This window comes from Haliaeetus albicilla, chromosome 9 (genome assembly GCF_947461875.1).
Source record: "Haliaeetus albicilla chromosome 9, bHalAlb1.1, whole genome shotgun sequence".
Lineage (NCBI taxonomy): Eukaryota > Metazoa > Chordata > Aves > Accipitriformes > Accipitridae > Haliaeetus > Haliaeetus albicilla.
The window spans coordinates 4,557,541-4,570,758 of NC_091491.1; the positions used below are offsets into that span (position 1 = coordinate 4,557,541).

Sequence of the window (13,218 nt, forward strand, 5' to 3'; positions counted from 1 at the left end):
GACTTCTGTTGGATAAAGCTCAGCACACCTACCCTCCACACATCAAGAACTCGCTTGAAGCCCGCCTGCCAGCTGCTCCCAATGGCATATCATCTAAAGTAAGCAGAAGAACACATTGAAAACCCACATCATGAAGCAGAATCTTTTTAAAAAAAAAATCTCCAATATTACTGTTGTAGAAATAACCACTTCTGACAAACTTCTGTGAACATATAAAAGTTTTCCACAAACTGTTTTTTTTGTATGAAAATACCTTAAATGTGACCACTAATAAATATGTAACTGGGGAAGGCAGTTCTTTAACAAGTTTTTTTGTTGTTTGTTTTTGTTGGAGGTTTTTTTGCTATACTAGTTATAATAATTTTGAAATAAAATCCATTGTTTAAGAGTACAAGGTATCAGCATTGGAAAATTTATAATAACGAATGACAGAAACCCTTCAGAGATCAAGGCACTAATTTAGTCAAATATTTAACACGAGTTGGTGGCAGTGTATAGAAATCAGCTGACTAGCTTCTTAGTGGCAATTCAGGTTTGGACGATGTTGTAAAATGGCAACGTGCTACATCCAAGTCTTTCTGTTGTATAAGCCCAGTCTGATGCCTTACCTTTAATGTTAAACATTTTTTATGTTTTCACCTGCACTTGTTTAATATCTACAGCTCTACAGCATGGACTATAAATGTTCAGTTAGTCTGGAGGTAACAACGTGTCTGCCTCCACTAAGAGAATCCTTGGGCTTCTTATCAGCAGTTGTTTACAACTGACTCTTTTCTTCTACTGCCAAACCCCAATATTTTCCATGACTTTAAATGACCTTGGTATCTTTGGTGTATCTGGCTACTCAATGGAAGATGAAAATGCCCCAGGTGGACATGCAGCTGTACCAGCCTCCCTTCAAAGAGTAATCAAACTACAGAAATGAGTTCCAATGTGAACTGAGACACATTTAAAGAAAAGAGAGCCAAAGAATAACAGGACATAAAAGTATGTTACAAGTGGAAGTTGTTTTAAAATGTAAAAATAAGGAAGGTTCTTACATGAGTGGTCTGAAGAGATATTGTGTGGGACAAGAACAAAGTCATCTGTGTCACAAGAGGAGTTCTTGCTACTGGTACTGGCAGAGTCTTTAGAGACTTGAAGGTAGTTAGGAGGACCCAGTGGAGGGGAAGACAAATTTTCTTCTTGAATGTGCTGCATGTCTGGCAGAGACTGGAGGAGGGGAGTGGAAAAAAAAAAGTAAAAAACCTCACTGTAAATCCAGTAATTCAGAATGTAGAATTGCTCTTTTACCTATGAAGCTTCTAAAGTAAGAATCATCACTAGCTTTGACCAAAAAAAAAAAAAAAAAAAGATAAACAAAACAAAGTCCCAAAATTTAAGTATTTAGAAATATAAAATGTATTTGAATTTGGAAGTTTCAAATACTGGATAAACCTGTAGTGTCAGTTTAGACAGTTCTATACTAAACAGGCTGTGAATTTAAACGACTGCAATTCATTCAATCACTCCCGATACAGATGCACCTCTAAAATTGAAGTCACCAGTTCATATGAGTATAAGGGGCCTTAGCCAAAAAGGCCAATTCAAAAATTAACTGTAACATTCATTATGTTGCAAGCCATATTAGCATATCTAAAGATTTACTACTCTAGTATTTGATATGTATACGTATTTTTTTTCTTTAACAAACAAGAACAAAAAACCCCACAAAGTACAACACAAGGAGCAAGAGAGAACCAAAATGTTAATGCTATTCTTCTAGCAATAGACAGGGGTATTCCTTGCTCTGTGCTCTTAAACACAACAGTTTACACTGTTCAAGAATTGAAAGATCTAAAATTCAATAACTCTTGGCTAAATGTTACAGAAAATATTTTCCAGAGATTGTTCTGTAAAACAGAGAACTTACTGGAGGAGAAGCAAAACGGCATGAAGGAGAGCTACCACAGGAACTGCCAGAGACTGAGCCTGCATATGTGGGCACTGGTACAGGACAAGCTAGAATAAGAAAACCCAGGGTTGGGGGGGGGGAAAGGGACTAAGATTTTGAAAGGCTGAATTTCAAACTCATTTCCTCACTGCTTTTCATTCACAAACACTTATACAACTTACAAGCACAGCACATCCTCAAACACACAAGGGTATTTAAGTTCAGTTGAAATGTCAAAGGAACTAGTAAATAAGTATCACATTTCAGTCTAACATAATACAAAAAAGGATTCCATACTTACCCTCACAATAGAGCACAACAAGTCATCAGACTCAGGAAAATATCTCATAAACACTTAGCGTGATATTTGGCAGATGTTTCTCCCTTCCAGCCCCCAACATTCATCATTTACACAAATAAGTGGAAAAACAAAACTACTTACACTTTTTGACTGTTGAAATCTGATCCAGGAAAGGGTGGTTGAAAAATGCTTCTGTAGAACAAGAAACAACCACCATTGTGAGTAAATGTACAAATGACATAGAATTTACAGACTATATTGCAGATGGTGATAAATGGTTGTCTTCCCAGAATCAATATTTCAGAGCCAGAGGGTGAAGAGCTTATAAAAGATTAAAGCCTTCTATGTTATATGTTGCTACAGTATTTGGAAAGGAAACAAAAATCAATTGAATAACTTCAAACAACAGCCAGCAAGGCAAATCAGACTGAATTACTGGAGGACATTTTATGACTGCACTTAAGGATCACATACACAAGGAGGCTTCCTATAGTCCTCATGAAATTATATTCTCTATGTTCAGTATGGTACTAAGTTTTAATTTGCTCTTCAAAGTGATGAGCATCTCTCACATCAAACACTGGAAGTATTTTCACTTCTGCCTTTCCCAAGGACTGATGCTTATTTTTGAGCCCATTAATGCTACTCCTTAGGTGGCCAAAAATCACAACAGAGCAGCAGCCATTCTCCTTCCCACTTCCCAACAGCAGAACATGACCTGTGCAGTTGGTTCATATAGCATAACGCAGAATTAAACACAATTTCTTTAGTAATTTCTTTAGTAATTTCCTCAGTTAACTTGTTACTTGTCATTGTTAATTTTTTTTTGAAACATTTTGCTTTTGTTGTAAATGGATATGCTGAGATGCATTTAATTGACTTAGCATAACCAGTTGGCTAGCAGTTTACATGGAAAATTTTATCCTACAAGAAGCAACCTTCAGCTAGTTAGAGGAAATTGAGGGTTTGTGGAGGCTAGCTGCTGAGCTTTGTCAAGTTTAATGTTCTAATAGTCAAGGCAAAAAAAATGCTGTTCATCAGACCTAAGCAAATAACAAGGAAAAAAAATAAAAGAAAGAATCTGAGGCCTGCAGTATCTCCCCTTCCTTCAACAACACTTTCTTCCATGACCCGATAAGGAAGGGAGGCTAGCTGTTAACGCAAGAACAATGTAATGATTAACTTTAACACGAAGATCAGGTGTTCCCGAGCTTTTGTACAACACCTGCTGTTCTACTTCACATTGCTGGAAGATCAACAAGATTTCCAATGCTATTTTTACTTTAACAACAGGCAACTGGGCTCAGTTATACACTCTCCCTTTCACTCCCTTTGCTAAGCGCATTCCAGAGCAGCCCCTTTGAGGCCCTTTAAGTGGCTCAGCCAAGGAAAACATGACTTTCATCACTACCATTCTGCTTTCTATTTTTCTTTCTAAGCACAAATGCTTTCTCCCACTACCACAAATGATACAGTGAATTTCCCATGTTTGAAGAAACTGTAAGGATCAGTACAGCCAGAGTGCAAAGCGGAATCAATTACTCAAAGTCCATGTTTGTGATGTATTCATTCTTCTACACATACAGATTTATATATCAACCTCTGAATACTGTCACTATCATTTGGGACATTTTACCCAATTATCGTAGTTTTTCTGGATCTGACTTCTACTTAAGTTTTTATGTACAGTAGTTATGTCAGTCACATCAACACATAACAAACCCCATGCCTGGTTCTCAGAAGAGCAACACCTTAATTATACTGGAGAAAAACATAGCAGGAATTGAAAAAAAAAAAAACAACAAAAAAAAACCCAAAAACCCAAAACATAGCTAGGAGACTCTTGAGCTTCAAGTAAAGAATTAAAACCCCTTTTGAATCTTCCTCTCTCCACAGCCTAACAAATATAGTCATCTTATCACAAATACACAAGGACCACATATGATGAATGAGTCAATTTGTGTATTTCAGTACTGTATCAAAACCAAGCTTGCACACGTAACTAAAGAGCAATGGTGGAGTTTCATAAGCAGAAACAAAAACTGAGCGTGTCTTTCTTTGGGTTGCAGCTCACCCTAGGATCTCAGCATCACAAGACCTAATAGCTCATGGTAAGGAAAGAACTAGGTCCTATCTACAAAGAGCATGAAGAGACTTTGTTTAGGGTCTCTCACCACGCCATAAGTTAAACTTGATGAGTCACTTATCTTGTTGCTAAACCAAATCTCAGTAATAAAACACATTGCTATTGATATAAAATAATAATAATGAAAAAGATAATTGTATTTAGCTAAGTTAGCTTTAATTAACTAAAAATTTAAGCTTAACATTTCCTGGCAACTGTGATTAAATTGCAATAACAAATAGTGCTATGAAATTTAAACAACCAGCATGAATAACATGACAAAGATGCAGCTAAGAAAAACTAATCAAGATTGAACTTTTTAGTGGTGGTCTTTTAAAAACACTGCCTGAGTTTGCATTAAAAAAAAAGAAGAAAAAAGCATTACTACTTTTGCAGTAATAGGTAACCAAAAACCCAGCAATAAGAAGGCTTTTTGAAACTGAAGTGAGGAACAGACAATCCAGCCAGTACAAAGCACACACAAATCTAAACTCTACTCCAGTTTGAATGACTCAATAGTACTGATCTGAGGCCTTGAAATCTTAAGTAGTTAGAACAATGTTCTGCAACCAAAGATCTCCAGCTAAAGAGAAAAAGCCAAACACAGCAGTAAACTGAAACCAAACAAGTTCATTTCTAAGAGGGTATCCATCTAGTTTGTACTAGGTTTAACTTCCCAACTAATGCAAAATACAGTCCTAAACAGACATTGCAGTAATGTCTAACAGTATGCAAACTCCATTCACTGCACAGTTTAAAAATTTGAGGACTTAATGAAATACAAAGATACAACTGTTGTTTCTACTACTTTTGGGCTTAAAAAACCCCAGTGAAAATATTTCACTAAAATAAAAAAGTCTCTGCAGCTAGCAATACCTAACTGCAATACTAGGAACTCATCTTTGCAAACAAACAATTTTGATGTAATGTAACATCTCTCATTGTCCTCAGATATACACATATATATATATATAGCTTTCAAGGTCAAATCAAATGTACACAGTTTGTAGCCCCATTAATACTGTTACAATATTTGCAGCCTACAAGCAACAGGGAGGAAACAATTTAAAGCAACTTTGCTTCCAAATTGGGCTCTTCCAGTATTTTTTACATTTCTGCAACCAACACCACATGGAGATCAGAGATATCTGCTCCCAGTCTGAAGCCAAAATCCCAGTTAAAGTAACAGAGACTGTGACATGAAATTTAAGGCATGTCAGTTAACACTGTGGGGGGAAAAAGGCCACAATTGAAATAATTAAACTAATTTATATTTCACTACTCAACAACAAAGTCGTAATTCATGTGCACCGCTTAATACTGATTGACAGTAGTTACCCAATGATTTATTTTGGCTACTCTGCCTTCTTTATGATAACTGAGAGGAAAAAAATACTTCACTTTTCACGTAATTGACTGTAGACAAAAGGTCAAGACAGTTTTTCTGGTCACATGAATACAACTAACAAGGGAAGTCAAGAGAGCAAAATGAAAAGTTACATACCAAAGTCCATTCTATCTTTTTGATTTCTCTGAAGCAAACCCAACAGCAGGTCAGCCAGATAAGCTGATGTTTCCCTAGGAATACTGCACACAAGAGGAAGTAAAACATGCATTAAATTTAATGCATGCATTAAATAATGCATAGCACATTAAATTTTAGGAAGTCAGCATTCTGCCATGTCCCTAAGTCTTCACTATACATGCTCTACAGCCTTAGTACAGGACCCTTTCAACTCAGTAAGGTACAATGAAGGCAAGATGCAACTTGAGTCACTGGTATCGTACTACATCCTTGTAAAGTTAGCAACATCGAATATTTTTATGAATCCCAGGCATTCCCAAAGATGAAAAAGTGTTCAATCAACAACAAATGTAAGTGACAGGAAAGAACATGGTAACATACCTAGGAATCAAATTCCTGTTCTTTTCATAAAACATTCTCAAATCTTGAGGACTATTGGCCTGTCAAATAAAAATGTACATTAATTAAAGCTCAGTTTCATGGAGAAAATAGCTTTCGTACCTATGCACATATACACAAAAAGGAGGCTTTTGCATATGGGCATTAAAGGAGAAAACCCCAATCCTTATATATTTCCTCTAGACTGAACACACTGATCTCATAGACTAAGTATGAGCAACTTCTCCCTTGGTATCCTCAAGCGATCTAGCCTTTGAAGCATCAACACTACACTCAGACATCACTACTTCTGTTTTTATGACTGGAAGGAAAAGCCCTAGGAATTTCCATGAGACTAAAAAGATGGAAAAGGAAATAAAGTGTTACCTGAAAAGGTGGTTTTCCAACAAGACACTGATAAATCACAGTTCCTATGCTCCACAGGTCTGCTTTAGCATCATAGTGTTGAGACATAATCACTTCAGGGGCCTGGAAAGAACAGCAAAATCTCAGAAGGGAAAACAAAAAAGCAAGGCCGCAGCAATACGAATTTTACGGTTCTTCTGTCAGAGCAGTATTAACACAGACCACTTTATTCTAAGACAAAATTAACATTTTAATCTGCATCACGACTTGAAAGGTAACAGTTCTATCTAAAATGAAAGCTATGTTTCAAAAACACAGAAGACTAGAAAAGTTGGTGTTCTAAAGAAAGCATCTAGCAATCAGCATGTATAGGAATAAGACATAAGCGTTATTTACTTGGTTTCTGCAGTCCTCGTTTAGATAAATAACCAAGCATTTCATAAGGAATATCATTATCACCATTTTACATTTAAAAAAACAAGACAAGGGAAAGCAAAATGATCTTCCCAGTACAGCAGCGGTAGCGCCAAAGTCAGACAGTTCAGTGCTCAACTGACTACCACACTACTTAGTCAAAATTAATGGCAATTAACTGCAAATTGTTTTTTTTTTTAACAAAAAAACCCCCACATGTGAGAGAATACATTAAATAACTAGAATCAAAACATCAAGTAGTTTTTTTAACTACTAGTGTGAAACTCTTCTAGCCTCTATTTGATCACTTTTTATTTTCTTAGAAACTGGGAAGGAGATAATGCCCTATTTCACAAAAAAGAAGTACCTAAGTGGGAATGAAACTACTTTGCCATAAAATTAATGCTAAGATGTATTCTCTTTTATTTCTCTAAGATTTTTCCTCCCCACAGCGCTAAGAAATGTTCAATGTCTCTCTGATTTTAACAATCGTGATCTCCAAATCACAAGAAAAAAAGGAGCTAGTAGAACTAAGGAAAAGTGAACCGCATGCTGCCTCTAATAATTCTGAATCTGCCAATCTGCAAGCAGTAAATTATTTTGTTCTGGCAGGAGAATGTTTGAGATAAGCAACATAATCTGAAATATTCTGTCACTCACCATATACATAGGGGAACCACACAGAGTTGCAGCCATCATGTTGCTATGCAGATAACGAGCAAAACCAAAGTCAGCTATGTAAAGAAACACATTTGTCAATGAAAAGAAATATAATTTCCAAATTTTTAAAGTCTAGAAATGATCTGTCTCTTATTGAAATCTGCTACAATTACAAGTTAGAGAGAAAAAGACAGGTATAATATATAGTCAGCTACACGGAATAGTAAAATCTATGTGACACTGAAAGAATAATACATTATCTTCCAAATAGCAAGCCAAGAAACAACAGTGGCATCATTTGCACAAACTGCTGCTCAGCCATCTCCCCAGCTGCAGAGCATGCTGTCTAGCGTCAGCAGGAAAGGATTAAAGTCAGTGGCTAAATATAAATGGTCCATTAAGAGTGATGAATATACAATCTGCTTCAGTGAAATCACATCAGGTAGAAGTTTAAGAAGTCAAGTTTCAGATGCCTGAATTTTCCACGTAGGCAAAAGCATCTGAAACTATCAAGTAAGGACAGCAAGAGAAGTTTTGTCTCTTCTGTGCTGTTTAGAACATGGAGTGAGTTGGAACAGATCTCAGATTTTGGTTGAGCAAAAGCATAGAAAAGAAACTTGTTAAAAACAAGGTATTTTTAAATGGACACTTAATAGACAACAAGAGATTAAAACTCCTGAAGCATCCTCTGAAGAAGAGTTTGGTAGTATCCTGAACAGTTGACATCTCTCCCCAGTTACAATGCCAAACCTCCTTCTGCCAAAAATAGGTCATAACCTACATTTCTAAACTTCTCAAATAACCTTTAGGAGGGTCTACCACACCACACCCCACCCCCAGCTGGAACTGTGACTGGAGTCTCACATGCACACAGTTTTGAAATGGGCTAAAGGCTACTTGAAGTTTCAAAGGTTACAGATTTATGTCTAATTAAAATAGTTTAACACTAGAAACATCAGCTAAATAGGTTTCTTTTTCCTGCAGATTTAATCAAAAAGGTCTTTATGACTCAATCTTTTTTATTCCAAGAATAAAGCCCATCATTCTAGACTTACTGATTTGTATCAATTTAATACACACCATATCCAGTACACCCTCTGCGCTTTAACAACAAAGACACTTCTGAGTAGCGAAACAACAGTGATGATTTACCTTTAGGTCAGAGAAAAGCATATTTACCTATTTTGATGCGTATGCCACTGACACTTGACTTCCTACGACTGGCGTAAGACAACAAAATATTCTGTGGTTTAAGATCCCTATGAATGATTCCTTTACTGTGCAGAATACGCATAGCTGCTGCAATCTGCTGGAGGAACACTCGGATGGTATCTTCACTAAGAGTTCCTTTAGCTGGAAATAACATACACATTAGCAGATGAGAAAATAAATATCATTATCTTTGGGCAAGAAGCAATAAACTTCACAGTGATCAACCGTGAAAACAACGAAGACAATCAAATCATAGTGAATTACACTCAGAACAATCCAATCTCCAGTATTTTTCTACAAATGTATATACTCTCAACAACATACACATCTCTAGTTTTACACTAGCTACAGTACTCTGAATTATCTGTTTTTATAGTAGTTTATTCAACTAGGTAGCTTAATAATTGTAAAACTTCTCAATCACCATTAAATCCTAAACTCACTAAAAATGCAAAAGAGCCAAGAAAATAAAAAAACTTCACAGTTTAGAACAGTAAATGTATCTACAATCATGTTAAAACCTGAAGCTGTAAAACCTGTTCTTTAAACAAATTATTATGGGGATGCAGATAACCACTCTGCTCAAAAATTTCATCCATGATAAAATTTATCTTGAAGGGAAAAAATAAGATGTATTTTTGAAAGTCTCTTCAGAAGCTATTAGCTCATTCTGCAGTCTGAAAAAGTACTGAACACAGGAGCGGGATTATACTGTATGAGTCTTTCCAAGGATTTTAATGGGAAATGAATTAGGCTTTTAATATACACAGTTACCATAACAATAGCTGTTCACAAAAAGATTCCTTCAATGTACTGAGACACAAAGGCAAGTAGAAGAATATTTTCATCAAGAAAAAAAAGAAGATTAACATCTCTGCTCAAAATTTTGTTTGTAATAAGAATCTACTTGTCATGATTCTGTAACTTTTGTCTTCCCTTTGGGCAGAGCCATGTTGAAGGGTAAAATCTCTCCTAAGCCAGAACTGCCTCTTTGTAGAAAGCATTATTATGTAAGTAATTCAGTACTTTTAAGTTCATATGTTGGAAAAGAAAGCAGGTGGAATCAAAACACTGGGAGCAACCCCCAAAATACAGCTTTAGAAATAGAAACCCACACATTTGTTAGCATGCTACTTAATTGTTAGCTACATCTTCGCCCTCATTTACAAATAAGGGAAAGTTACATTCAACAGTTTTGAAAGCAGTGGCAAAAAGCATTTCCTCTCTGTGCATTATTTTATTCTCTTTCATTGCTACTTTGTGGGTTTTACTTTCAATTATGAGTGGCATTTAAAAACACTGGGAAATATTTTCAAACAAATGCAAAACCTTATGTCTTCCTGCAGCTTCACAATGTAGTTTTCAAGTTCTCAGGGTGGCATACAAACACACAACAAACAGCACTCTGCTGCTGACCTTGACTGGAGACAGAATACAACACTAAACGGATTCTTGGTGAATTCAATTACTCTTACAAAGAGAGTGCTCTAAAATCACAACAGGGTGAACACGGATTATGGAATTACAGCCATTCCATGAACAGAAAAATATTTAAACCACAATCTCAGAGAAACACCAATGGATTACAGGAATACAGAATATAAACATGTAATGCAATAGCTTCTTAATAGGGAAATACAGTAAACAATTACCTTGTAAGTAATCTGCCAAATCCCCACCATTGCAGTACTGTTAAAAAGAAAGGTTTTTATTCAAAACACATGCACTGAAATACTTGCTATATAATTTTTACTTTGTACTCTCTTCACAAAAAGTTAGAAGATCCTTTCCAGCTGTTTGCCTTTAAATTGTTTTGTCAATTACTTGTAATTAATAATTTGAAGTGTAACACTTCATCAATACTTACAGTATCATAAAATGAAACTGAATAATTTATGGAACAAACACTGCTCATAAATTTAGTAGTGCATAGGAAATTAATGATCTAGTTTTCAGAATTGCTTGCTTTAACAAGTCATGGTTATTTTGCAGCTGTGCAAAGAAGGAGTTTTGTCTAAAAATCATCTTTAAAATCAGCCAGAAGGAAACAGATATAATACATACCTCCATTACCAAAAAGACAGAATTGGGCATTTCCTAAAAGAAAAGGAGAACAAATGCAATTTAAGAATATGGCAAGACAAAGCCTTCAGTACCTGTATTAACCAAGTGTAACATGAGATTTTTTTTCAATCAGCTGAGACACATTATGTTAAAGTCACTGCTTTAGAGGGTAGCAAATATGTACATTCCCCCCCATTAAATATTTCACGTTTTCAAAAGCATTAGCATACGTAGAAAAATCACCAGGCAATATCCTGAAGACTAAAGCTATCATTTGAAAGAGTATCATCCAGTAAGTACCATCAGTTTCCACTGTCAGTCAGTCCCTTAGCTTTCAACTGCCTTGGACTGCTCTATCAACACAAACTCAATATTAAGAGCCCTTACAAATAAACAAACTTTAGATATCAGACATCACTGAAATCAGTCACTAACGGGACAGTAATATTTAGTCACAAATATACTGGACAGAATTACAAAGTGTAAGAAAGACAATTTGACTAGGACAACCAGTTTTCTAAGGAGGAATTCCAAAGTTATGTTCCCCACTTCTGGGTAAAACAAGTTTTGGTTCTGCCATCTGACAAGCTAAAGGTCAGTCAGAAGTGACAGCACAGTTAACTGCCTAGAATAAACTGATTCCCAAACGCTATTTTGTAGAACAATTAATTCAAGACTCATTCTGTAAAGTATCTCCCTCAGCGAGTCACTGGCAGCAGCATGTCCCTGCCACGGACCTAAATGCCTTATAGCAAAGGTGTGATTTGTTATGGCAGTCCTATTGAGATTTTCCAAAGCACTGACCTCTTTTGACCTACCTGTAACCTGAAAGACAGATTAGCTAACTTCTACTGTAAATTATCTACACACTCCACAAAAATGCAGTAAAAATGTCTGTGCTTAAACCAGACTGTAACAAGAACTTTTACTTTTTTTTACAAATATTTATTTTGTGTGAGGGAAGAAAAAGCCTACCTGTCTATGTCAATAATCAACATTGTTTTCCACTGTCTCCTGCATAAAATAGTTTTGTTGTGCCTACAAAGTTGAAAGCACTCAGAGATCTTTTATAAAAGAAAAGTATTTTTTCCCTCTGAGCTGATTGAGTAAGACTGAAAGGAAAAAACACAAAGAAAACTAGAAGGAAACATAAGGCAAGTATACAATAAACAGGATGATGTTTTTAATTACATAGTATGTTACCTCCATTCCACTTTAAAAATAAACTTAAACAAAGGTCGCCAGTTTGTGGGAAAATATGTTTTTAAGACAGTTGAAGGAAAAGAGCGAGATGGCATACCAGACAAGGCCATGAATATGCCCCAGTTGGAAGTGGAACTGTAGACAGTCTGACTGTATTCTGCTAACTAGTGTCAAAAAAAAAACTCAAAAGGGACATTGCATGGCAAAACAAAAGCTGTGAACTCAGCCACCTTTCTTGGTGCTTGTATTAAAACCTCAGCACATGTTCAATTTGCCCATACTGGCAAGAACTACCACAAGAGTGCCATTTTCAAGGGCTCACTAACAAGCCAGGCTAGGAAGATTTAAAAAGAAAAATAAAGTAAAAACAGGCTGATAGGCCCAGGCTAGGGAAACCAACTACCCTAAATATCACACACAGCACAAAGCACATGGATGGCACAACCCATTAAAGCAGTTTTCTACCAATCCATCAGATACAGATATCCACTACAGATAACTGTAGTAGTACAGTTCGAGATGAACCAGATATTTTAAGGTTAATTCAAGACTGTATTAGGCTGCTTCACTTTCTGGAAGCATTTAGTTTAGCCACTCTTGTCTGTGTTACAGAAATGCATCTGAGGTTCTTTCCAGCTCAGAACATCAAGCACATTACAGATTTGTTTACATTTGGAAATTAGCTTCAAAGAAAGCAAGTTTCTAGGAACTTTAGTAAAATCTGTTGGGAATGAAAGGCAAACTCCAACCAATACAGAATATTAAAGCAGCAGTAGATCACATTTCAGGAAGTCCCAATTGTTCAGTGTTTCTGTAACAGCTGTGGCCAACATGAACCATAATTTGCAATCCTATAAACGCCTCAAAACCTAAGTGCATATATTAAAGCAAAAAAAAAAAAGTAATTACTTGCTCTCTAAATCACTGAAAATACATAACGATAAATGTTGTTTCTTTCAACATTGTTCCTTTGCAACATCGTCTTCCAAGACAGAAACTCACTCTCTTTCAGGAACCCCAAGGATGCCAAACAGCAA

General features: G+C 36.0%; 1 protein-coding gene across 1 annotated transcript in view; it reads right to left on the reverse strand.

Moving 5' to 3' along the window:
- ULK2 (unc-51 like autophagy activating kinase 2) overlaps positions 1–13,218 on the reverse strand; it is a 40,811-nt gene that overhangs the window by 16,938 nt on the left and 10,655 nt on the right. The window contains exons 4-14 of the mRNA XM_069791051.1: positions 10,979–11,011; positions 10,567–10,603; positions 8,882–9,055; positions 7,703–7,776; positions 6,650–6,751; positions 6,266–6,324; positions 5,864–5,946; positions 2,376–2,426; positions 1,913–2,001; positions 1,041–1,212; positions 33–93 (exon numbers count right to left, since the gene is read on the reverse strand). Of these exons, the coding sequence (XP_069647152.1) occupies positions 33–93; positions 1,041–1,212; positions 1,913–2,001; positions 2,376–2,426; positions 5,864–5,946; positions 6,266–6,324; positions 6,650–6,751; positions 7,703–7,776; positions 8,882–9,055; positions 10,567–10,603; positions 10,979–11,011 (935 nt within the window). The remainder of the gene's footprint in view (positions 1–32; positions 94–1,040; positions 1,213–1,912; positions 2,002–2,375; positions 2,427–5,863; positions 5,947–6,265; positions 6,325–6,649; positions 6,752–7,702; positions 7,777–8,881; positions 9,056–10,566; positions 10,604–10,978; positions 11,012–13,218) is intronic.